Source organism: Netta rufina, assembly GCF_964035555.1.
Source record: "Netta rufina genome assembly, chromosome: 15".
Lineage (NCBI taxonomy): Eukaryota > Metazoa > Chordata > Aves > Anseriformes > Anatidae > Netta > Netta rufina.
In genome coordinates this window covers 5,249,650-5,273,981 of record NC_140138.1, presented here as the reverse complement: position 1 = coordinate 5,273,981, position 24,332 = coordinate 5,249,650, and the positions used below count along the sequence as shown (strand labels likewise).

At 49.0% G+C, this 24,332-nt stretch overlaps 1 protein-coding gene across 1 annotated transcript in view; it reads right to left on the bottom strand.

Annotated features, from left to right (window-relative positions):
• Positions 1–4,686: 4,686 nt before the first annotated feature.
• The window catches only part of LOC311214834 (syntaxin-binding protein 4-like), a gene marked incomplete at both ends in the record, with an annotated part of 39,391 nt that continues 19,745 nt past the window's right edge, over positions 4,687–24,332 (bottom strand). The window contains 17 exons of the mRNA XM_084295638.1: positions 4,687–4,792; positions 5,592–5,649; positions 6,930–7,060; positions 8,006–8,055; positions 9,244–9,360; positions 9,674–9,862; positions 10,089–10,154; positions 10,658–10,750; positions 11,358–11,485; positions 12,455–12,551; positions 14,792–14,889; positions 17,052–17,124; positions 18,743–18,896; positions 19,316–19,422; positions 19,615–19,756; positions 22,101–22,221; positions 22,992–23,077. Coding sequence (XP_084151764.1) covers positions 4,687–4,792; positions 5,592–5,649; positions 6,930–7,060; positions 8,006–8,055; positions 9,244–9,360; positions 9,674–9,862; positions 10,089–10,154; positions 10,658–10,750; positions 11,358–11,485; positions 12,455–12,551; positions 14,792–14,889; positions 17,052–17,124; positions 18,743–18,896; positions 19,316–19,422; positions 19,615–19,756; positions 22,101–22,221; positions 22,992–23,077 — 1,816 coding nt within the window. The remainder of the gene's footprint in view (positions 4,793–5,591; positions 5,650–6,929; positions 7,061–8,005; positions 8,056–9,243; positions 9,361–9,673; positions 9,863–10,088; positions 10,155–10,657; positions 10,751–11,357; positions 11,486–12,454; positions 12,552–14,791; positions 14,890–17,051; positions 17,125–18,742; positions 18,897–19,315; positions 19,423–19,614; positions 19,757–22,100; positions 22,222–22,991; positions 23,078–24,332) is intronic.

Genomic DNA, 24,332 nt, shown 5'->3' with positions numbered 1-24,332 from the left:
CCTGCCCATTGCTACTTCGTGGCTTAATAGCAGGGCATGTATGTTCTAGCCATAAAAACAGGTCAAGATTTCGGAGAGTAACTTCCTGCCCTCTCCCCTGCTGGGCAGCCTTAACTAGAATTCTGTTTTTCCAATGTGTGTTTGTCCCCTGGTGCTAGAAGGTCACCTTGGCATTTTGCAGTTTTGGTAGGCTACCTTTCTTCCAACATAGAGGCAAATCTCTGCTGGCATTCCTAAGTGCCCCGAAGCCTCCGCATGCCAGCTTGCCACCCTTTTACCTGCAGGGACGGGCTGTCTGCCTCAAGGGCTGGCATTCAGCCCTCAGTATTTCTCATGGGAGCTGCTCAGATAGAAGTTCTCACCCTCCAGCAGCCCAGCCCTGCCAGTCTCTGCGGTTAGAAATAAGAATGTCCCCCAGGAAGGACGTCTGGTCTGTAGATACCGTTCAGCCTCCACTTCTGCCATTACCGAGGGCTTTTCACTGCAAATTCTCTCTTCCTCTAAACTTTCCTGCCTCATCTGTGGGAGTAAGTTGAAAAAAAAAAAACTCAGCAGAAATTCAAATGAGGAGGTGCATTGTGTGAGGAAAAGAAGAATTTGCAGGGATTGTTTGTGGTATTGTTATTCCTATTTACTTTATTATGAAAGCAGCTGGTCTCTGAAGGAGCTGCAAAGGAGGTTTATGGCAGTGGTCTGCCTGGGAGGGGCTGGCTTAGACCACGGGTTATGTGCAGGAGAAAGATCATGAAAAAGTGGCATATGACGGACAGCCCAGCCCTTTCTGCATTGGCGCACTAAGTCGCTTTCTAGCCCTCATTCACATGTGTTTAACAACCCTTAGAAAATCAGCATTGTTTAAACATTAAAGTGTCTCTTTAAAAATTCAGCAGCGAAGTTCACCTGTTTTTTAGAGCCATATTTACAGCAGCGTGGAAGTGCATCTCCCCTCTCTAGAACTGGGCTTCTGTCCAGCCCGTGTCACTGAATGGAATGAAAGAGGAGGCTCAGCAGCCTCCAGTGCCGGGCACCACCATGCCAGCCTCCCCAGCAGTGCTCAGAGTCAGCCTTCACCTTGCCGTGGGAAGCACATCTCTGCAGAGATGTCTTTTAGCACTTAGCCTGGCTCTGTTTCACAAAAACCAAGCAGAACTTGGGCATGTTGTTTTCAGAGTCAGCAGAAGTTAACGTCTTGAGGCTTTATACACTAAAAGCACAGATCAGCAGGACATCATAGCACACCAGTTTCCAGATCCCTTTGTGCCACAGGGTCAAGCCCCATATTCTGTGGGGCCCTAGGGCTTTTCCTTCCTTATGCCACTCACATAAGCTGATGCTGCCAGCCCCATTTCTGTCTGGTGCAAAACTGGGATGAAATGTGGTGCCCAAGGTCATGAAGTGAGGTGGCAGAGATCACTGGCAGAGATGAAACAGGAGATCTAATGAGCTCCAGTCCAGCACATCTTACAGCAGATTCAGTTACCTTACCCATCAGACTGCAGATAAACGGTGTACTAATGGCTCTCAGCTACATTCACCTTTCAAGATAGTGCCTAGGTGGCCAGCTGCCCAACCTCCCCTTTTTCTGTAGCTGTTAAAATAGATGGTCAGATCTAGTTTGGGCTTATTTCATTAGGGAACAAGGGCTCCCAACTGCTGGCCCACCCATGGGTAAGAACTGAACTTCTGCTTAACATAAGAAAAATGCAAAATAAAACCATCACATCAGGGATATTTAACACCCAGAGCTTCCAGAGTAACAGCTGACCCCACTGATATTCTTTAGGTCCATCTTTATGAGTTTATACACTTGCAGTGTATTGAATGTAGTCTGTTAGGTCTATGTACAGGGACAGCTTACATTTCCCCTACTGGTTTATAAAATACTTGCCAGTTTACGTTTTAACCACTCAGTAAGATCTGATACCATGCAGGAATCGTTTTTATCAATACTCTTCCTCACTGTTCGGTCATACTGGTGTCCTCTTCCACAGATACAGCATGCTGTGACTGCAGTAGATCTGCAGAACCTTACAAGCAAGTTATAATATTGCAAATGAAGAAAGAATTCAGCTTTCTAAGAGTACCAGACAAGTCCTATGTAAATAAGACGAATCCTGTTTAAATGACATATTCTGTGACTTCCCTTCCTGTGCTTTGTTCCTTTCCATGTTTCCTTTTTGCCTCTTGGTAGCTCTGTGAAGAGGTGTCACCCCGCTACTTGCTGAGTTCTGCCTGATCACACTTGCCTAGGAGTAAAGCATGACACAGGTTTGTTATTCTGGGTCACCGAAATCAGCATCACCTCCAGGAGCACAGCTCTCGTCACATCTTAGCTTTCAACATTTCTCTGAAAAGGTAGCAGTTAGCAACAACGCTATTAATAGGAGTTTGGAAAGATTTCTGTGCTTGAAGCAATGGCAAAAGGAACGTGGTGAGTTCAAAGGAAATAATGGAAAGCAGCTAAACTGTATGGCTGCTTTGCCAAGCACACTCGATGCCAGGAACTCTAGTGGCCGATAGGAACATGGGTGACTTCTTTTCCAAAGAGATTGCCAGTAGGCTGTGGACACAGGATTATCTGGGCTTTGTAAAAGGTTAATATCTTCACAGCTCTTTTGCTAGCAGACAGCTGAGGATACACAAAATGCCCTGGGTCAGCTTCACACTGTTCCCAACCTTTGCCATGTGTGAGCATCAACTGCATTATGTTTGGGCTTGGTCAGGCTTACCTCTGCAAGGCCAAAACTCAGCACAAAAATTTTATACAAAATCTTCTTTCTTGGGTGATTAAAACATGAATCACTTGACTATGGAAGGAGCATCAAGTACATTCTCTTTCAGACCACAAAACTGATCCCTGCTGGGACAGGATTGTTCCCACCAGGCTGGGTGGTTCCAACCCTCAGCTCAATACTCATATTTTGGGAAAATCCCATGATCATTGGGATCAGTAGCAAAATTCCTGTTGAGTTCCACAAAACTAAGGTTAGGCCTAAATAACTCTGTTTTTCCCATAACTTGCTTCTTTCCCACTAGGATTCTCAGGTGCCGTTGGGTGTATGTAATGACACAACACAGCTGAAGACCTGCTACTTCCGAAAATCTCGTTTGTGCTGTGCTCTGGCAAGCATGGTGAGCAGTGGCTGGAGACATCACCCTGGAACGGAGCCTCCAGCCAAACTTTTGCAGCTTTTGAAGACATGTTGCTATCAGCAGATCAGTATCTGCCACACAAACCCCAGGGGAACTGGAGATGCTTTTCCAGAGACAGGGTAGACCAAACTGGTGAGACTGGGTTTGCCTCTGTGCACCTCTTACCTGTCTTCTTGCAGCTTTGCCCTACCTGTACAGCATGGGATGAGAACAAGGCCGTAGGGGCTGAACCCACAGGTAACACCAGTAATCGCTACCGTTCCACTGAAAAAGAGCACTGGGGAACAAGCTGTTAACCACAGGCTATCCTAAAAGATTCATATCCTTTAAAAACATCTCCTTCCTGGGAATATTCTTGTGAATGGTCCAAAGAATCATGTTCCCTTTTAAAAGACGTCCTATAATTTATTTTCTGAAGCATTTCTTCAAAAGATTTAATAAATCATGAGCCATTATATCAAATTTGACCAAAATTTCAGACTAGTTAGTTATGTGACTGTGAGATTCCATCACACAGGTAATGTTTTAGCAGTGAGGTGATAAGAGTATAGTAGATATTAACATTTTAGGCTATAAAGGACCCACATGCCTTGAACTCCCACAAAGGAAAGCTGAAGTAATTGTAAAGAGTCCTGTGTAAGAGCTAGAATGCATCCCATTTTCCTGCAACTTCTAAATGCACTTTGCTGTCAGCTGCCAGAGTAAGAGGGAATTAGAAATGGGTATTCCGCTCAGAGGCACTGGACACAGGGACTGCAATCAGAACCCAGCTCAGAAAGCCAACACCTTGCAAGCAGTGTGATCATTTTATTTGCCAGACCTTGTGTTTGCCTCAGCTCTCTACCGCATTCTTTGCTAACCACATACAAGCTTGCATCACACGTATCTAATTTCCAAGTGACGCCGCGGGCCGTTACTGAAGTCTGTTCACTGTGTCCTCTCCGGCGCTGCGGGGAGCGCTCGGTGTTCGGCAGAACGTGGGCACCAGTAGCACGCAGCCGTCTCCAGCAGCTAGCTGGGACGGTGCTTTCCAGTTCAAGCATTGCAGCTGGGATAAGCTATACAAAAAGAATGAAAAGAGAAGTACCTATCCTGGGACAGCTAGGACACTACAGATTAAGCTGCTTTGATTATAGTCACTAAACGTACTTTGGTTTTTCGTATGAAATACCAAAAGGAATCTGAGTCCCTTGGGTAAGTCCATGCTCCTCTTACTACCCAGGATCCAAGCTCTAAAAGGCTGCCAGTGAAATCCAGGCCTGTGTAACCTCTTGAGAATATTTTTTTTCTATAAAGCTGCAAAACCAAGAGCAAATAGCCTTGTACAATAGCTCAGAGGTAGACGCGCAGGGGAGGATGCTGAAAAAGTCTTGGGCGGTTAGTCAGGAAGAATCAGTCTTGCATTAGAAAGCTTGTTTCTCTCTCTGCTTTGCCTGGAAGCTGAAGCACCCATTTCGTGTCCTTGCCATGTCCCAGCGCAGCAGCCGCGTTACGAGCGGTCGCAGATCTGGGCGCGAGCAGGTCACGGGAGATCTATGTCGGCTTCTCAGGCAGCTCCTTGGTGGGACTCGGTGACTGCGGCTGGTCAGCCTTGTTCTGGCTCGGAGGGGGGGGCCACGTGGTCTTCTGATGAAGATGGCTGAAACAGAAACGTATGCTTCTGTAAACTGGGGGAGGGATACAGAAGATAACATGAAGACAAGACTCGTCATTGAGTAGAGAAGAGAGGCGGCCATGGATCTCTCATGGCTCTTTGATTGTACTGGCCGTCTGTTTTGCCTGAAAACGCTTTTCCTGACTTGAAATGAAGGCTTGCAAATGTCTGCTTTATAGCTAACAAACCCTGCTTGCAGATTCTAAGGTTCAGTTAAGGCAATCAGCTAAGACAATGGTCAGGCCTCAAAGGTATACTCTTTCAGCAGATATTTTCAGGGCATGGCTCTGTTGAACATAATTCACTTAAGAGGTTTCAGAAACAATCTTAGAAGACTGGAGACCCAAACAGAGCCATGCTTGTCCCACTCTCCTGGGCTTGGACCTCATGGCATCCTAACACCATGACAAAAAAGTCTAACACATTCATTGAGGATTTTTCCCATGCTGAGAACTCAGTGGTCTTGAAAAGTGCCAGTTAGACAAGCCACAGAACCATAAATTCCCATCTGGCCTGAAGAAAAAAAAAATCACACTTTAGAAAACAAAACAAAGATCCACGAATTCACACTGTACTTCATTGTGCTGGGCAGGAAGGCTCTTGCTGTCTAGGAAATGACTTCTTTCTGTGACATGACCATCTGGAGGCCTTGACTAGATTATCTGGTTAAAGGTTGTCAAGCAAAAAATTTGATTAAAAAAATAAAAAATAAAATAAAAAAAAACACACACACAGGAATTCTTATTGTGTCAAAATTACAGAGCAAGACAGTTTTGACACCTACTCCTTGTAATTTGGGATTCCTTCAGCAGGCAGGCACTGGTCCCTGTCACATGGCGAAGCTGCAAATGTAAGCACACAACCAAGTGAAGGGTTAGAAAACACACCCAGTGCAAGTATCACAGCTACATTTTGATAACATGCATTTAAATAATGCAGACACACTGGAAATGCTGACACATTCATCTATTAGGTTTAATCCTTATAGGCTACAATTATTTTCCTCGTGTCTTGTGTTCTGAGAAGTGGCAACGCTGGACTGCAGCGCAGGAAAGGCCACGGCAGTATGTCTGGGTGATGAATAGCATCAAAGAGTAAAGGCTGGGCATATATTAGGGGTTGTACGTTCATCCTGTGATGAGAAGAAGGAGAAGATAAGCTCTTCTTTTGCAGTGAAAGAGACAAGTGGGGTCGAATAACTGCTGCAAGAAACGCTTACGGGTCACAGAATAGTCTGAGAATCCCAGACTGGGAGGTTATTCATACTGCCATGGATGCTATGTGCCTGATTTCCTCCCATCCACAGCCACGGGAGTGGGAGGCTGCCTAGGCTGATGGATTTGTACACCAAGGAAACGGGGAGATTACCATGCCCCTCTGCTCAGCGCTGCTGCTCTCATCCCTGGATGGTGAATGCAGGTTTGGATCCCCAGTTCAAAGCTATTGAGAAGCTGGATAAGGGCCAGCAAAGGCAGCCCTAGGGCTCATAACCTGCAAGGGGAGCTTGGGGAGGGCTGAGGGAGCCTGGCAAAGGGGAGGCTGAACGGCAGTCTTGCACCACCCGCTCCTACTTCAAGGGCAATTACAAAGACGTTGGAGCCAAACTCTTGCTGGCAATGCAGACAACATAACTGGGGGCAACAGCCACAGATCGCACCTTGGGGAGTTCAGACTAGACGTTAGGAAAATCTGTTTCTACATGGAGCATAATGCAGCTCGGGAACACATTATCCAGAGAGGCTGTCAAGATGCGGCTGGCTAAAAACCACTGTAGATCTAATCTAGTGTGGGTGATGGTCCTACAAGGAGCAGATTTGACTATTGTTCTCCAGCAGTCCCTTTCGTAGCGTTTCTGTGATTCTTTAAAACCATTCCTCTTAGTTTCTCCTGGGTAAATGCCTTTCCTCTGGCCCTTTTGACTCCTTATACCATGAGTCTACTTGTCAGATTCAACTACGAGTCGTATGGGAACATCTCAGCATGAGAGAATTAGGAGGCTTCTTGGGAGGCTTAGCTGGTATAGCAAACAAGTACGGAGGGTGGCAGAAGCTGTAAATAACACTAAGCAAGCATCCTTCAGACTTGCTTGGATTCAGGTTGCTCTAGTTAGTTTAGTGCTTACCATCCTTGTTGGAGAGGATTGGTGCTAGCAGTTCTTTAGCTTCTGACAGCAAGAGGTCAACAAGATCTGAAGATGGAAGAGATGTATCTGAGACTGCGTCTGTTTTATCCTCTTCTGTTTCACTGTTGACTCTTATAAATATGGAAAGTGCCATCAATACTTCTATCATGGAACGGTCATTGAAAATCCTGGCCAGCTTCTTCTGAAGGATACTCTACGTAAATTCTGTGCATTCAGAGGGGAATTGCATCTCGATCTCACGGCATCACTGAAGAGTCTATTTTAGGCACACTTGCATTGTTGTGTTAGACAGAAATATAAGATATACTATCAACGTTTTTTGATTGTTTGTTTGGTTTTAGAATTTCTATTTCTTTTTAGAATTCTTCAAAATTTTTTTTTTCTTTCATTATCACAGAAATAACCATCTTGGAAACCTAACCATTAAAAAAATTGTTTTCCCTTACCATCATTCTTAAAAATCAGCATTTTTTAAGAGTCAAGTCATTATCAACAATACTGTGACTTTTCAACAAATCAACCAATTTTACAAAAACAAACGTAATACCACCAGAGTTCTCACAACAGAGTTCTGATACAGTTTTTGCAAGTGATAGGAGATAGTTTGAAGGGGAGTCCAAAATCCTGAACTTTATTTCTGTAACCAGTCATGTAGTTAAGAGTCGTGTTAGTTCTTTGCTTACACTATTAGTTTCTGTAACTGCTGACAAACAAGGCCATGGTCCTAAAGCCAAAGACTGACTTCTAGTAGGAAAAGCAGGTGAGTCACAACTCTGCTTCTTTGAAACAGCTTGCTTAGGGGCTCTGCTAACAAGAGCAGCTTAATCAAAGGAGTGCTTCACCTACTCATTCCCCAGAACAGCCTGAAACAGAGGTGAAATGTTCCCAAATACCAATTGACCTGTAGCATCCTGATCATCTTTTCCCAATAGTTTCATTCCCAAAGTGACAGTATTTTTAGAAACTCTAGGCAGGTTATGTGTGAATCACCTTCCCCTGAGAAAGGTCAGGAAAGGAAATGTTCCTGTTTGCAGTTCCCAGAAGCCATCTCCTACCTTTTCTCATCTGGTAAATGACTGGGTGTGCTCAAGACCTTGTGAACGTTCTGCCATAAAAGAAAAAAAAAAAGGGGGGGGGGGGGGGGGGGGGAAGGTTTCAAACTTGTAGAAACGAATAATTCCTGAGAACAAACCTCATGGATTTTTGCTGCTGATCAGATTTAATATGACAGTAATCAGCTTCTGCTTATTCATTGCCCTTGAAGCGAATATCTCAAGGCCTTTTGCAACACAGGCAACATGCACTGCCTATGCAAATATACAGACACATCTGAGTTATGCATTTTAATACCAACATTAAAGTATACCAAATGCACCATAAAAATACTCTTCCAAAGAATAGTTTTGCAGGCTACATTTCAGCAACTCCATGGTTTCTGGATTGTACTTGCACATGTAATGTCTCATAATGGTTAGTGAATGCTCAATCACTACTGAGGGGTGTATAAAAAGAAGACATTTTATCCCAGTAGCCAAAATCCTGTGATGTTTGCCCCGAGGACCAAGCCAAATCCATTTGCAAAGTCCAGCCCCAGACTGCATACACCCCAGTGAACACGCCTAGTGCTGCAGGTCTAGAGGCATTTTAATTCTTCCTTCTCTGAGGCAGGGGGCACAGAATCTACACTTCCTTTCTCTCCACTGTTTCCTATTGATCTCAAGATCTCCTGGGACAGGTTACTAGTAGCTGTAGCAGATACCAGAATCCTAGTGCTTCCCATGCCGGCCAGTTTACTAACTACATAAGCTTTGTACAGGCAATAAAGTAGAAGAACAGACAATTAAATGGCTAAAGCAATTCTGTATGTAATTTTTCAGGAAATCTAGGTGAGGGGAGAGCACTGAAAGAGCAAAACTACTCCTTGAGTTCACATTGGCTGTGCAGAGAAGCAACTGGCCAGCCATACAAAGGGAAGGACAAAATGCACAATTTTGACTGTCGTGTCCAGAGGAGTTCCCGGAGCAGCAGGGAAGGGTCGGTGAGCTGGGGACAGCAGAGCCACAGGGCAAAAGCTGCACCACACTGTTTGCATGGCTCATGGGTAAAGGAACATGCATGAGCTTGTTCCCTGGTTTCTCCTAACCAACAGACAGTGCCTTGTTAGCATGAGAAAGAATAAAAATAAATAAATTTCTTGCTTCTGGACCAGGAAATCAGTTGGACTTGCAAAATCCCTGTTAAGGTAAGAGGCCACAGTGCTGCCACCAGCACCAGAGGCAGCTGAGTACATCACCTGCACAAACAGGAGCAGTTTCCTATTGCAGATCTCCAGGCGCTTCCGTGAGACTTCTGATTTCCGTAACTGGCCGTCAGCCAGTGACAACTGTCTTTTCAGTTCCAGGATGTCCTCCTAAGACAGGGCCAGAGAAGAACAAAAAGGAGATGATGACACTCCAGCCTTGGCTTTTGGAAACATCAGCTTATGGCATTTGCTACAAGCAGAAAACCACAGTCCTCTTGGAATGGCTGGTGGTAATCGCACAAATTATAACACATACCCAAAGACTGTGCTGGCCTTGTTGTCATACACGACAAATAACGTATATGCTATGGTCATTTTCACCTTTAAATGAAGGAGATGGAACCCCCAGAAATAGGGTCAGCAGGGTAGGCTTTTTCCCTTCCCACTGGTCTTTTCTTTGCAGACGCAGGGGTTGCATTACCTCTATTTCAGCCACATGTTTTGCTTTCTTCCCTGCCAGCTGCATCTTCAGTTCTGCAATTTCGGCTTCCAGCAAGTGGATCACTTCCTCGTAGTCCTGCTCTGCGCTGTGAGCCTGCCTCTGCACAACCTCAGCCATCTGCAGCTTGCTGTGCAGCGTTCGATTCTCGGAGAGGAAGCCCAGGGCTTTCTGGAAGCAGCGAGAAGTTGCGGTGAATGCGCCACGTCCCCCTTGGCCGCCGAGCACCAAACCCACCCCGGCAGCCCCTGTGTCCCAGGGGTGGGTCCCACCTGGAGGCTGGGACACAGGCAGGAAGAGCCCCCACGGCTCAGCCTTTCCAGGTCAGGGACAGCCCGAGGGTGTTGAATTAAAACCAACATCATGAGACACATCCAACAACCAGCTCTGCACTAACCTGGTTCAGCCGCTGAAGCTCATCTTCCATTGACTTCTTACTGTTTTCCACCTCTTTCAGGAGAGCCTAGGGAAAATATTGTCACCAGATTAGAAGCAACAAGCATCAGGACATCCTCTAGAAGATGCCCTGCTCTTTCAGCTCCTACCCCCAGAGCAATACAGACAGCAGCAGCCACGTGTGCTCTTGCCCTGTTGCTGCACTTGGTGGGCTGCGACCTGCATGTGTGCGGGGTCCCTGCTGCACCCAACCACAGTGCTGGCAGCTGTGCAGTCAGGTGCATCTGTCAGCCATGGGCTTGAATTATTTGCATTATAAGGTGTCACAGCTTTAAATGTACTTCCTCAGTCTCAAAAAAAAATAAAAAAATAGTGGCTGCATACTCTTTAAGTTATAAGCTTTTGTTTGAGCTTGAGAGAAAGCTGGAGGTAAGGAGAGGAGTGGGTGGGAGCCTGCTTGGTGCAGAGGAGACCCCTCAGTAAGGACAGGCCACCCCACAGCCCTCTCATACGACCAGAGTGCCAGCAGAAGGCACCAGCTGAGGGGTCTGCGGGGAGGAGAGGATCCACCTTTAGCCGTCGGACTTCTTGCCGCAGGTCCGTCATCTCCAGCTGCAGCTGCTCCAGCTCCTCGCTGCCGTTGCAGCTGAGCGAGTCGAGGGTCTGTGGGGCAGAAGGCAGCATTAGCACCACTCGTGTGCTACCAAAACCATGGGGCTAGATCACAGGTGTACTGCTTTCCATACCCAGAATAACTATTAATCTTGGAAAAGGTGTTGGCATTTTTAGGATTGGAAGGCACACTGAATAATTCAGCTGAAGGATTCCCTCCCCTCACCCACCAGAATTTCTGCCTCTGATCCCTGACATAGCTGGAATAGCTGTGCTGCCGTGAATTTTCATTTTGAGCCAAGTGAAGTTAGTTGGGATTGATTAATTATGGCTAATTCTCCTGCATCACTCTGAGTGACATAGGCTGTTTCCTTCACATCACCCCATAGGTGGTGGTGTTGCTTTATTAAAACAGAGGACTCTTTTACATAATTTCCTATAATAAGAATGATTAAGGGATCCTTCTCCCTTCTTTGTATAACTCAAGAACAACCAGAACATGAGAATATAGCTTTTCCCTTAGAATCCCATGAATTTATGTATAAAGAAAAATAGTGTTCTAAGCAACCCTGCACACCTGCCCCTGCACAGCCCCACAAAAATCTGCTTCCCCTGGGGATGGTGCAGCCAGGGCTGCCTGAGAGCCAGCCCGACTCACCGGGGAGTGAAACGCCGACGTGTCCAGCAGAGTGGCCACCTCATGCTGGGTGAAGAGCACAGAGCTGGAATCCAGGCCAGCCTCATCCAGCTCGTCCTGCATCACGTCCCTGAGCGCTTGGAGGAGATCTGCGAGAAAGAGGTGGCTTTTGCAGGGAGGGGAGAGAAAAGCACTGCTTTGGGGGGAGAAAATGCCATAGGTTTGGGGAAGTCCCGACCGACAGGCAGAGCAAGTTTAGAGATACCAAAGAATCTTCTCTCAGTTCTTTGATGGTCCCAGCAAGCTTAAGTAAGTTCACTGAATGATAGAATCACAGAATGCTTTGGGTGGAAAGGGACCTTAAAGCCCATCTGGTTCCAACCCCCTGCCATGGGCAGGGGCACCTTGCAGCACACCAGGTCGCTCAAAGCCCCATCCAGCCTCACCTTGGGCACTGCCAGGGATGGGGCAGCCACAGCTCCTCTGGGCAGCCTGGGTCAGTGCCTCACCACCCTCATAGGAAAGAATTTCTTCCTAATACCTAATCTAAATGTACCCTCTTTTACTTTAAAACCATTATTCCTACATTGCTGATAACTTTTACCAGACCGTTTTTTGTTTTTTTTTTTTTTTTTTAATAGTGAAAAAATGTCAAATTGAAAAAAAAAAAATTGTACTTCTAAATAACAAAACAAACAAACAAAAGACAACCTCCCCCACATATTTGCAGTTTTCACTGTGGCTCTCAGAGTTCTAAAATTTCAATCCCTAGCGCCATTTCTCTGACCCATGTCACCCACCTGCCTGCTGGCATTTTTCATATTTTTGACTTAAACCAAACAATCCAAATCAACGGCTTCAGCACTGCAGGGGGGTATTAAATGGACAAGTCTGAACATCAAGATTTGTTCCGTATGGAGGAGAGCCCGGTGCAAGGGGCCGCATGGGACACACGCAGCCTGCACCAAGGACGGGAGGTGTATGTGACTTCCCCTAACTGCCTGTGAGCAGTGCCCAGCAGGGAGCTTCTGGCCGAGCTGCTGCCTTTCAGCAGGTGCCTCTCAGCCATCAGGAAAGCTGCACAACAGCTCAGAGCCTGCTGGCAGCTGCCTGCTCACCTCCATAGGCCACCGTCCCCTGCGAGTCCGTGGTCAAAGTTTGCCGCAGCTGCCTCTTCTTCTCCTCCGTCACCTCCAAACCGAGGTACTGCAGAACCTGCAGCAGGAACAATGAACGTTTAATAAAAATAATAAAAATAACTGCCTGAAAAACACCGCTGGGAAAGCACTGCTGTGGAATAGAAAGCGACGCTTTCTCCTGGAAGCGATTCTGCAGGCATCACCTGCTGGAGGAGCAGGCTTGGGCTGGACTTCCAGGCTCTCCTTTCCCACAGCTGCACAGAAATGCCTGTTCCTGAAGCCAGGGACACGTTCATGGCCCTCCAAGAACATTTTGTACAGGCGGCAAACAGATTTGCAGCTATTACAAATGGGCAGGAGCTTTATCAAAGCCTGTGGAGCTGCAGCAATGCTCAGCTGCCAGGAGCTCGGCCTCTCTTCTTTCTGCCCAGGAACCGTGCTTGGGACCGAGCAAATAAAAGCTGTTCACGGGGTGTTTCCTGCGGCAACGGGAGACATTCAAACATTTTGTCTCTCACTGCACCTTTTGCTCCCTTACTATGCATGATGCGCTGACTTCTGATACTTATCAGCTCAGCCCCTGGGCGCTGCACAGAAGTGGCTAAACCTGTGCAAACGCCACTTGGTGCCGGCGGCAGCAAGGAAAAGGCTTTAAAAGACAATGTCAGGCTCGGCAGAGAACCTGGGAATGGGCCAAAGCTAAAGGTAGAGCTCTTTCCCTCAGCTGCCGCAGGCTGAGCCCAAAGCTCCCCCTCGCAAAGGGAGCTTTTCCTCCCCTGTGTGTCACCCCCAACCCAGGCCCACAGTGGGGAAGGGAAGGGAAGGGAAGGGAAGGGAAGGGAAGGGAAGGGAAGGGAAGGGAAGGGAAGGGAAGGGAAGGGAAGGGAAGGGAAGGGAAGGGAAGGGAAGGGAAGGGAAGGGAAGGGAAGGGAAGGGAAGGGAAGGGAAGGGAAGGGAAGGGAAGGGAAGGGAAGGGAAGGGAAGGGAAGGGAAGGGAAGGGAAGGGAAGGGAAGGGAAGGGAAGGGAAGGGAAGGGAAGGGAAGGGAAGGGAAGGGAACCGCCGCAGGGTGGCAGCAGATGCCCGCCTGTGCCCCGCACCGGGCCGTGGCCGTGCCCCCGCTCCCCCAAAGCCGGCAGCACCCCGGGATGGGGGTACCCCACGCACCCCACAGCCAGAGCGGGGAGCGCGGTCCCCTGCGGGCGCTCTGCCTTTCACCGGGGCTTTGGGTGAGCAAGTGGGCAGCTCTGCTCCTGCCCTCGGACGGTGCCCTCGTACTGCGTTTTCCTCCAAAAGCTGGCAGCCCTGCCTGGAGCCCAGCACTGCGGCCACCCCCGGGAGCCTTCGGCCTCTCCTCTGCCCGAGGTCACCCAGCAGTGAGAGCAGAGCCGGGGGCTGGGGGGCTGCTGCCCCCCCCCCCAAAGCTCCCCGCATACACGGTGCAGCCCCCGGGGCTTCTGAGCTGCCTGCAGCACCCACAGGTGGCCGAGGGAAGCTGTGACTCCCCCAGACACCCCTCGATGCCACGGTGGGGATGTTTCACTACACCCTGTTCTCCCTTTGGAGTTCCTGAGGCTGGACACATCCTCCAGCAAACTCAGCTGAGACTTGGTGATAAACACAGCTTGGGCTCAGCTGCGATGCCTCTGTCTCAGTGATTAGATGCAGTAACTGCAGCGTGTGAGCAGCGTGATGCCAGGAGGGAAATCAGCGCTCAGGGCACTGCACGAGGAGCTCCTGCAGCCCCCAGCACGGCCCGGCTGGCCTCATGGCGAGGAACTGGGCAGCAGCAGGCCCTGCTCGGTGTAGGGCACCGTGCACAAATTAGAGCACCGAGCAAGTGCAGTAGCTTTATTCAGCCAGGCTGATTCCCTTGGACTATTTCTATTCAGTTTTGCACTTTGTAATCCCTCCGGAAAGCAAGTGACCCAGTGACCCCAATGCTAATACCTGGCGCTGCCCTCCCACGCTCCACTGAGCCACTGGGGCAAGTGGAAAGGTCTCCACCTGCTCCTGGCTCAGGCCTCCAGCGGGACCCAGCACCCCGGGCTGCCTGCGGGTGCTGCTCCACCAGCGAGACCCCCGGGGGTCCCGGTCTCTTTGTGGGGGCACAGCCACAGCAGGGGCAGTCACAACCCAACAGACAGCCACCCCTGCTGGCACACAGCCCCCCAGGTCCTTCATCTGGTGAACACGCTGCACATTGCTCCCCAGTGCCCTCCTCCTGGCCTTCCTTGGTGGCCCCGCAGCTCTTCCACAGCAAAAACAAGGCGAGGAGACCACTGGGGGAGCACCCTGAGGAGAAGAGGCCACTCACCAGGTCCAGCTTGCCGTCCTTGAGGCGGATGTGGGGGTCCAGCGCTACTCTGGGCTTGGTGCCTGCAGCCACCCCCTGGCTGGGGGCCGAAGTGGGCGCTGAAAAGCCAGGAGGAAATATTAATGGAAGAGTACTTGGGTAAAGGAAAGAAGGCAATTTGGGGCAGAATATATCTGCATGAAATACATTTCTGTGCAACAGAGCAAAATCAAAGAGCAGGATTTTTTTAAATCCGTGCCTGGAAGCCCAAAGCAGGCCACCATGGAAAAGACTGGACACTGGGGGAATGACAAACCCATGCTGAAACTGGGCTTCCTCCTGGCTTAAAATGGGGAGTTTCACCTGGGGACCTAGGAATGCCGAAAGGCCACTGTGGAAATTTCCAGTCAAGTTTTTTGGGGTCTTGGAGTCTGTACTTAAGGTGATCTATTTAAAAGAAAACATAAATCTGCTTCTATCCTGTCTACTTTAATTGATTGAGCAAAACTGAAAGCCAAGTAGCAACATCTTAGAAAATACAGCCTTGGCCTTTCACAACACCTGTGGAATAGAGAACTGAAGCATTAAGAGCAATGAGGAAAAACATTGGTGCAAGACTTCTTCCCTCCCTGAGACTGCGAAAAGCCTTGAACCCTTTTCCCCAGCTGTTGGGGCAGATTATTGGGGTAGGAGCTGCATGCACTGCGAGCCACAGAGGGAGCCTGCAACAAGCACAGCTGCAAGGTTTTGGTGAGGGGAGGAAGGGCAGCTGCTGCACGGGCTGAAGGCTGTTACAAGAGGGGAAGAACCAGGTGCTGACAGCTGGCTCCTCCTTGCTGTCGCTGCCCTCAGAGCTCGGTGGTGCAAAGTGCAAATCCCACTGCCATGCCCTGGTGCTTGTGCTCCTCCATCCCTGGAGGAAACCCGCAATTAAGTCACGTCCATAACAAACTGTGCCATGCCCTGGGAAAAGGGCTGGCTCTGGAGGTACGGGACGGCTCCGCTCACCCAGCAGCCACCAGCCCAGCACAATCCCTCCCTCTTTGTGCCAGTGGCACAGGACTGGCCCAAGGATCAACTCCTTTCCCCTGCTTGGGTTCTTCTCTACAGCCTGGGAACCCCAGTCCTGCTGAATGAGCCTGCCTCTGGCCCACCCCAGCACCTCTCACCCTCCTTGGCCGCCGGGCAGGAGCACGGTGAGCAGCAGTGAGGTGCTGCAGACGCATAATCCTCCTAATCCTGGCATTCATCCGCTCTGCTAATGCCAGCAGCTGGGAAGCAGGAAGAGGTAATAAATGGGGCTGCTGGATTGGCCACCAACACTTCGCTCCCCACGTTCAAGGGCAGAGCTGTTACCCTTCAGTGCATGGCTAATCAGGATTAGATCCACGAGGCTCTGCTGTCAGCTCTGGGCACGCAGATATCCAGGGCATCCGCTGGGCACCCACCGACAGGCAGTCCCTGGCCCAGGCTCCAAGCCTGGCTGCTGCTCTTTCAAAGCCGGCTGTCTGCTTTCATGGATGACAACACCAACACAAAGCCTCCCCAGCATCTCACATTAAAACAACAACCAAAAAAAAAAAGTGTAATAAAATCCCTCAGCTAAGTCAGGAAGCAATTAGATCATTGCTATATTGCCTCAGTGGCCCAGGGCCCATCACTGGGTGCTCTGGCTGTCTGTCGGTGGTGGCCACCTAAAAGCCTCCCTGAAACCAAGGCTTGCTGGGGACTCACTGACATGGTAAGGAACATCCTCCAGGCAGAAGCAATGACATCTATAGACAATTTTCCAGTTTGAACAACTGAGAACAACCTTAATGCCTGTACAATGCCCGGGGCTGCCATGCACAGTACAACCATCAGGAACTCACTTTTTTCCATACTGTGTCTCCAAGGGCCCCTTGTTGCCAGCAGATGGGAACATTACATGCAAGGAGACCTGCTGGATGTAAGTCTCACTGGATCTTTGCACGTGGGCAAAGATGCTGCTCCAAATGAACTACACACTGAGCATGGAAAAAGTGCTGTTTCCTATTTCCAGTCCTCCAAATACCTTAGTAAAGAATTTTGCTATTATGGACAAACCAACATGGACATAATTATTACCTGTTGAGTAAACCACCTTCCCTCTCTCCCAGTGGGTTGAATGTCTTAATCGCACAAGTAGATTCCACTAAAGTGGTATAAATACTGATCAAAATTAATTTCAGCATCCTCAGCACTGAGGAGCCAAGGCTGTGTTGGCCACCTACACAGACAGAACCATTAGCAGGACTCTTACCTGAGACAGTAAGCTCTGGTGGGCAAATGTCTGGTGACAAAGAAGGCACAGGAAAATGATTTTCATGTCTATTCTAGAAAAAGAAGACAAAAGGACACAGAATCTAAGCAGAAACTGTTGGTGTAAATATAGAGCAGAGCACAGGAGATCAGGAGAGAGCAACCCAACTGGCCTGCAAGAAGCAAGAGCACCCCATGTCCCCGTTCTGGCTCAGGGACAGGCCAAAAGAGGCTCTCAAGGGACTTCCCACAGCTCTGGGTGCAGGTCTGTCCCTGAACCAGCTCCAGATATCTGGCAGACAGAAAACCTGAGTTCATTGTTACTCTGAGAGCGCGGGTGAGTTTGACTTTGTGAGCTCTATCTGTGAGCTCTGTGTCCAAAACACCAGTGAGTTCCTGGTTCTGACCATGGCCAGTTGAGTTATTTACCGAAAACACCTCATTATCAGAATGAGAATGACTGGAAGCAGAGATGGGTGCCCACCCTTTCTGAAGTACCAGGTCATGGGCTGAAGCACAAGTAAAAGGGGAAAAGGGTTGCAGTGTAGATAAGCTGAGCCCACTGAGACAGTGTGTCCATAGCTGGAATCTCAGAAAGAGAGGCACGGAGCTGATGCTGAGGACAGACAGGTGGGAAACATGGGAACCTAAACATGCTTTCTCTAATGTGGAACCCTGACCTCAATAGAAGTTCAATTCTTCAACAACAAAGTGAGGAAAGGAAAAATTTAATTCCAGTCAGCTGTGTGATTTCGTATAGGTACACAGCACTACACAAACACACCTTTCTGCTGGATGATGAACGATCTCTCCATACTACTCACATATACATGTATATGAGTAGCCTATGTATGTATAGGCTAAGTCTGACTTTCATAAACATGTCTGCAGCCTGGCACACCCAAAGGCAACATGTACTTGCCATTTCTGCAAGTCAGTGTCTTCACAGGGTCTGGAAAGAAAAACCTTTTTTGGAATGATGCTTGTACAAAAGCAAACTCCATCCAGCCTTGTCCTATGGAAGCTTATGGGGAAAAGGGCAGAACACACACCAGGCATTGCAGCAATCCAGGAAATGAATGACAAAGGCACGAAACCCGATCACAGGCCTAAATTATTGTGGGAGTTGTGTGGTTAAATCCTGTCTCACCACGCACAGCTCAAGCCCTCGCCTCTGCAAACACAACATGGAGCTAGGCTACACAGGAAGAATGAGCCTGTCTTATCATTAGGCTGGTGAGGAGCAGACACGGGCTGCTCAGGAATGCTGTGGATTCATCCTCATCAGAGGTCTTTAAGAACAAAGAGTCATTCCTGCCTTTGGGTAGGAGACTAGATCAAACCGACTCCTGCGATCCCTTCCAGCCCTGTGGCTGTGTTGAATGAGATGCAGGTTGCTATCCACAGATTACTTTTTTTTAACCTGAAACGTCTGAAACATCTGAATGCAGGCCCTGGAGATGAAACTCCTGTCATTTAGCTCCACCGATTCTTCGCTGTCTCAAACCCAAGACAGAAGAAACTGTATTTCAGATTTAAAACACCTGGCTGTAAAATGAGGTAACATTCATCAACATTGCAGACTTTCCACAGCCCAGAAAGACTACTAGAGGGTCCCTAAAAAAGAGTTTTCTGATCAAAGAAAGATCACAGGACTGATGTCTGTGGTCTTAGACATGAATTTCAGCCTACCTCTGGGGACCTCACGTGGACCTTCAGTCTGCAGGAACTCAGACCATTTCCCACAGCCTTTGGCGGTGGCGACGGGATGTTGTTATGAACTGACAGTCCGGGATGTAACCGTCCCCGTCCAGGAATAAAGGCCACTTCTGTGTTTCCCTCGTGTCTTAAATGAACAATAAATACAGGACATTTGATTAACCAAGAAAGTATAACTTAAATTTGCAAAATGTTCATTCCCATGGTTCTTTCTCCAGGACAATCTCACTTAAGGCCATGGAACCTGCACCAGCATGGCTGGATTACCACCAGCCGGGTTGCTTGTTTGGACTTCAGCTCTTTTGTGGAACTCTGGTAGACAGTGATAGTGGATATATGTGAGGACCAGAACAATGTGAAGGTCTTCATTACGCTTCAGGATAATCCAGGCATTCAATATTTCCTCGTATCACAGCCATCTCAAAGTGCCATTCAAAACTAACATGCCTCGTGCCTCCTGAAGCCAAACTTTGGTATGACACAAAGGGTTTCTGCCTAAGATTCAACATCACTGTGATGATGACAGGAAATACACTACATGCCTACCTGAATTTGGCTTTTGTAATGATTTTTCTGGCCTCTTCAAGTGTGCTACCCACCAGGGAATCTCTATTGATAGCAATTAGTTGGTCACCAGGTCGGAGCCGGCCATCCTAAACAAAGAGGGAGAAAGTCAGAGCACTGGAAATGAATATCCCTCTGCCCTACACCTTCTGCAACAAAAATCTTTGTTAGTCCATATAATGCATTATTCATCTATTCTTAGAAAAGCTGCTTCAGAAGAGCTACAACTTCTAGGAGAAGTCCCCATTGCAAAGTCACTGGGGGTTTCTCCACTGACTTACCTTGTAACAGTCACCATCTGGCATAAGCTCTTGAATGTAAACCATGGGACCATCAGGTCTGTTGGATCCACCACTGATTGTCAGCCCTAAGCCAGAAGACTTTGCTATAGAAATGCTCTGGATTCCTGATTCAGTGGAGTAGCTGCAAGGGAGAGACGTTAGCAGGTGACTCGAGGTGACCTGGTTTATTTTGCCATATCTCTGAGCAATCTCTCCTTGATTTTCTTTCCCTGTATGATCTTCCTAATTTCTCCTAGTCTTTTTTGCCTCTGCATATCTTCTTCCACCCAACCTGTGAACGAAGGAGGTGAGGACTACAGTTTCTTAGCAGACATTGTTTGTCATTAGGAAGATAATTGGCTTGCTTAATCCCAAATGTTGGGGAATACTTGTTTTCATTTAGGAAATAAGAAAGAAGAAACTAAAGTCTTAGCTAGTATATATTTGGCATCCTTGTCTCTACAACAAAAGGAAAAAAAAGGGCTGATGTAGTTATCATTCCAAACCCAGCCTAAATCACTAGAGAGCAATTTACAGATTGGTCAACTATTAAATAGCCAATAGCAAAAGTCAAAGTGAAGCTCAGGGTACACAGCTGACTTTTCATCTCAACCAGGGTTTGGACTCAAAACATTGCAAAATGCCCTGAGAATCAAGCCTGTAAACTTCCTTATAACAATAACTACCACACTGAGATCTACTTTTATGGCAGTGGCACAAATGCCTCACCCAGCCAAGGCCGTGCTGAGAATGGGGCAAGAGCGAGGAAATTGGAGCCTGCCCCAAGGAGCTGCCTGCTGAGCAGGACCCAGCAGGGCACTGAGATGGTGACTGCTCGTGACTGCTCAGGGAGGGGGAGCTGGCACTTACAGGAACAGTTTGTGGGCACCGGGATTTTACTGACACCCTGCGGACTGGGGGAGTGACTGGGCGGCACCACACCAGGGAGGCTTTGGGAAGGATTCGGTTGTGTCTGAAGGTCATTAAGCCTTTTCTTTGTTATGAGCCAGGAGCAGGTGGCATCTCTCCTTTTCAGTTTATCTCCACAGCAGCCACTCACCAAGCGATCTGTGGTTTCTGGTCCTCTGTGTGTCAGCTGGTAGCTTCAGACACAAAGATATGCCTGGGCATTGCTGGCACAGAGCTGCCCCGTGCTGCTCAGCAGTGCCATCCCCAGCGCTCAGCACCCCAGCGAAAGAGCGGTGTGCTGCCCGTGCCTCACCACACTGACAGCAGGCCACACATTTATGCACCGTGCGTCTTAGGCTTATTAAAAAACAGAAATACAGACCCCCCCGGAGGGGGTTAACCATAGAGCGAGGATGCCTGATTTATCCAAACCAGCTGCCAAGGAGATGAGCTGGCCTCTCCTCCGTAAGGGTCTCTCACTCTGTGCAAGCAGCTTAAACCTCTGGTGCCAAATATTTGTCCTTTGCAAATCCCTAATAAAGAGCTGATATTTAGCAAGAGGATTTACTGGTTCTGCAGTGAGGCCTGATTCTCTTTAGCAGAGCCTTGGCTTGTTTACACTGGCAAAGGAAGAGAAGCTGTGGGCCCTGGGGATGAATGGTCCCAGCTCCAGCGCCGTTAACACCCTTCACATCGTCCCTCTTGCAAAGGGCAACCCCGCGCACCCTGGAGATGAGACTCTGTGGAAAACAAGCTCTGCCTGCCCAAACCTCTGACCCTGCGAAATATGAAAGGGCTGGATGACCACATGAAAACACATACTTCATGAGCCATGGTGTCTCCAGGCAGCCACGGCTCACACCAACGCAAAGGGCATCGGGAAACGTGCTCCTGAGTCACCTTCTGGTGGCACCAGTGACCTTGCAAAGGCACCCAGCTCGTGGTGTGGTCTGTGGAGGTGGGGGAGCACCCTCCTTGCAGCTGGTGGCATAAAGCCATGTTGCAGAGGGCAGGGAGAGGAGCAGCTGCGTGGCTGACCACCACCCGCACACACCGACTGTCCCAGAGGGGGAGATTTCAGCTCTTGGGGGGCGGGCTTATCCATCACAGCAAACTGCTGCTGTGATGAGGACACACAGGGGACACTCTGGAGCGAACACATTAACAGTGAGCCATTGTGGTGATGCCATGGTATAGAAGAGGTAAGGATGATCAAAGCAGTCCTTCAGACCAGTATTCACTGTTTTTCTCCCTAAGACAGTGTTAAGACATTTGGTGGCATCTTCCTAACAGACCAGTGGTCTGGAACACCTCGCTGTTTGCCACACACACAAACTCCTTAAAGAGGACACGTTTTAGAGGGGCACCCCCTGCTTTATGAAGAGCAAAAATTCGGAAGCCAAGCACAGAAAGGGCCCAACAGTTGGCTATTAGCTGCTCACCAAACCCGGTGGATACAAGCCTTTGACAAAGCACGACAGGCAGCTTGCCTTGCTGGCTGCTGAGGTCAGGTCTCAGCAGTTCCTGGGGCACGACACCACGGCACAAGGGGGCCCGGCTGGCACGGCTGTACGTACTGCGTGTGGGGTGTGTGCGCTGGGTTGCCGATGAAGGGGCCATGGGAGCTGGCCGGGCTCAGCAGCAGCGGGCTCTGGGAGCGCGAGGAGGAGCCTGAGGATGTGCTTTCCAGGTATCGACCTGAACAGCAAAGTCAGAGTCAGTCCAGAGAGCATGCACACTCCAGCACCACCCTCCCACTCTGCTCTGCCATCAACAGCTGACACCAGCTTCCTAGTTTTTTGGGGAAAAAAACATGTGGAAAAGGCATCAGCATGTAATTCGTGGAGAGGACACCATCAGCATCCTCAGCACCCGTCCAGCATGAGATTGCCACCCCTCTGCCAGCCCAAAGTATCTCTGCAATGGGGGAGGGCTGGCAGCTTTCTGGGATGCTGACCCAGAGAGATACCTTCTTTCCCCATGCACAGGTGCTTTGGCATTCTGGTATCTGGCTTAGGTTAACCTTGCTGTGTCTCACTAAGCATTTCCCTTTTTTAATTGAAAATAATGATAATCAAATGAACGATAGCTGAAATGCTTTGAAATGCACTGTAGAAAGCTGCATCTGCAGAGATGGGTATTGCTGGCAGCCCTGCATGTTAAAGTGGAGTCTGGGTATCTGGAAGTCTGTTCTGGCCCCAGCTCAATTCTCCCTAAATTCCCCAGGTGGATGCTGGCACACTGCCTCTCTCTGCGCAGGCACTACCAGCCGTGTTGGCTGCTCCATGCCTGTAAATGCACTCAATGCTTTCAGTAAAGAGCAGGACATTGCTTCCTTCAACTCAAACCAAATTAAATCAAATCAGAACTCCTTCAAAATAACAATGGGATAAAGAAAACTCTCTTGGCAGTGGGATAAAGGGGGTTTCGGTTTTCCCCAAGCACCTCCACCAGTGACCAGTACTCACTGCTGCCATGCAGCACCGGTGAGCTCCTTGCAGAGCCGGTGTTGCTCTGGGAGCCAAACTTCTCCAGCAGCTCTGAGAACTCTCTCCTGGAAAGGAAAACACGGGATGGTCAGCAGCTGCTGCACAAAACCATTCCCCACCCCACTGTGTGACAGCAGCGCCCTGATGGCTGTGACTTATTACTGAGTCTGTAGGGCTGGCTCCCTCCAGCAATGGGGAGCAGACAGGAGCTTTCTCACGCCTGAACCCTGCAATCTCAACAGGTTGTGCAAGGCTTAAGGTCAATGATCAATCTCATGACTGAGGATGCTGAACCAGCAGAGACATGCTAAGTTTACAGATACTGAGAGCAGAGGGGCTTCTTAGTAAATTCAAGTACAGGGAGGAGTCACAGAATCACAGAATATCTCAAGTTGGAACGGACACACAAGGATCATTGAGTCCAACTGCTGGCTCCACACAGGACCACCTGAAAAAAACAAACCTGATGTCTGACAGCATTGTCCAAATGCTTGTTGAACTCCAGCAGCTCGGTGCTGTGACCACATCCCTGGGGAGCCTGTCCCAGTGCCTGACCACCTCTGGGTGCAGAACCTTTCCCTAACCCCCAGCCTGACCCTCCCCTGTCCCAGCTCCATGCCGTCCTCTCGGGTCCTGTCGCTGTCCCCAGAGAGCAGAGCTCAGTGCCTGCCCCTCCGCTCCCCTCCTGAGGGAGCTGCAGGCCGCCAGGAGGCCTCCCCTCGGCCTGCTCTGCTCTGGGCTGAACAAACCCAGGGACCTCAGCTGCTCCTCGTATGCCTTCCTCTCTAGACTCTTCACCATCTTTGTAGCCCACATTTGCTCAGTCTCTAACAATTTTATGTACATTTGATAATGTGGTGCCCAAACCTGCATTCAGGACTCAAAGTGAGGCCACACCAGCACAGAAGAGAGTGGGAACGGTGGCCCACAAAAGTTTAGCATTATCCCTCTGTCTTGATGTAACCCCCCTGCTTCATATATTACCTCACGGCAAAGGAGCCACATCCACAACATCTGGAAGCTGCTGTGATACTCAGGAGCTTTCATTAATGCTTTGCTCCCAGGTTGAGTTTGATTACCGTGTAACAACCCAGAGGTGTTTAGTCCTCCCTAAGCCGTAATCACTAGCACACAAGAGGTGTTGCTTCACGACCTTCCTCACCAAGTGAAACACGCTGAGTTCTTAAGCCATTAAGAACCACCATTAGCCATGTTTACCAGCTCCTGCATCATTTCTGTAATCCTTCTTTGAGCTGCTGTGAGCCTCTCACATCCGTTTGGATGAGGAGGCACGGAAAGGGGATGCCACGGTCAAGCACC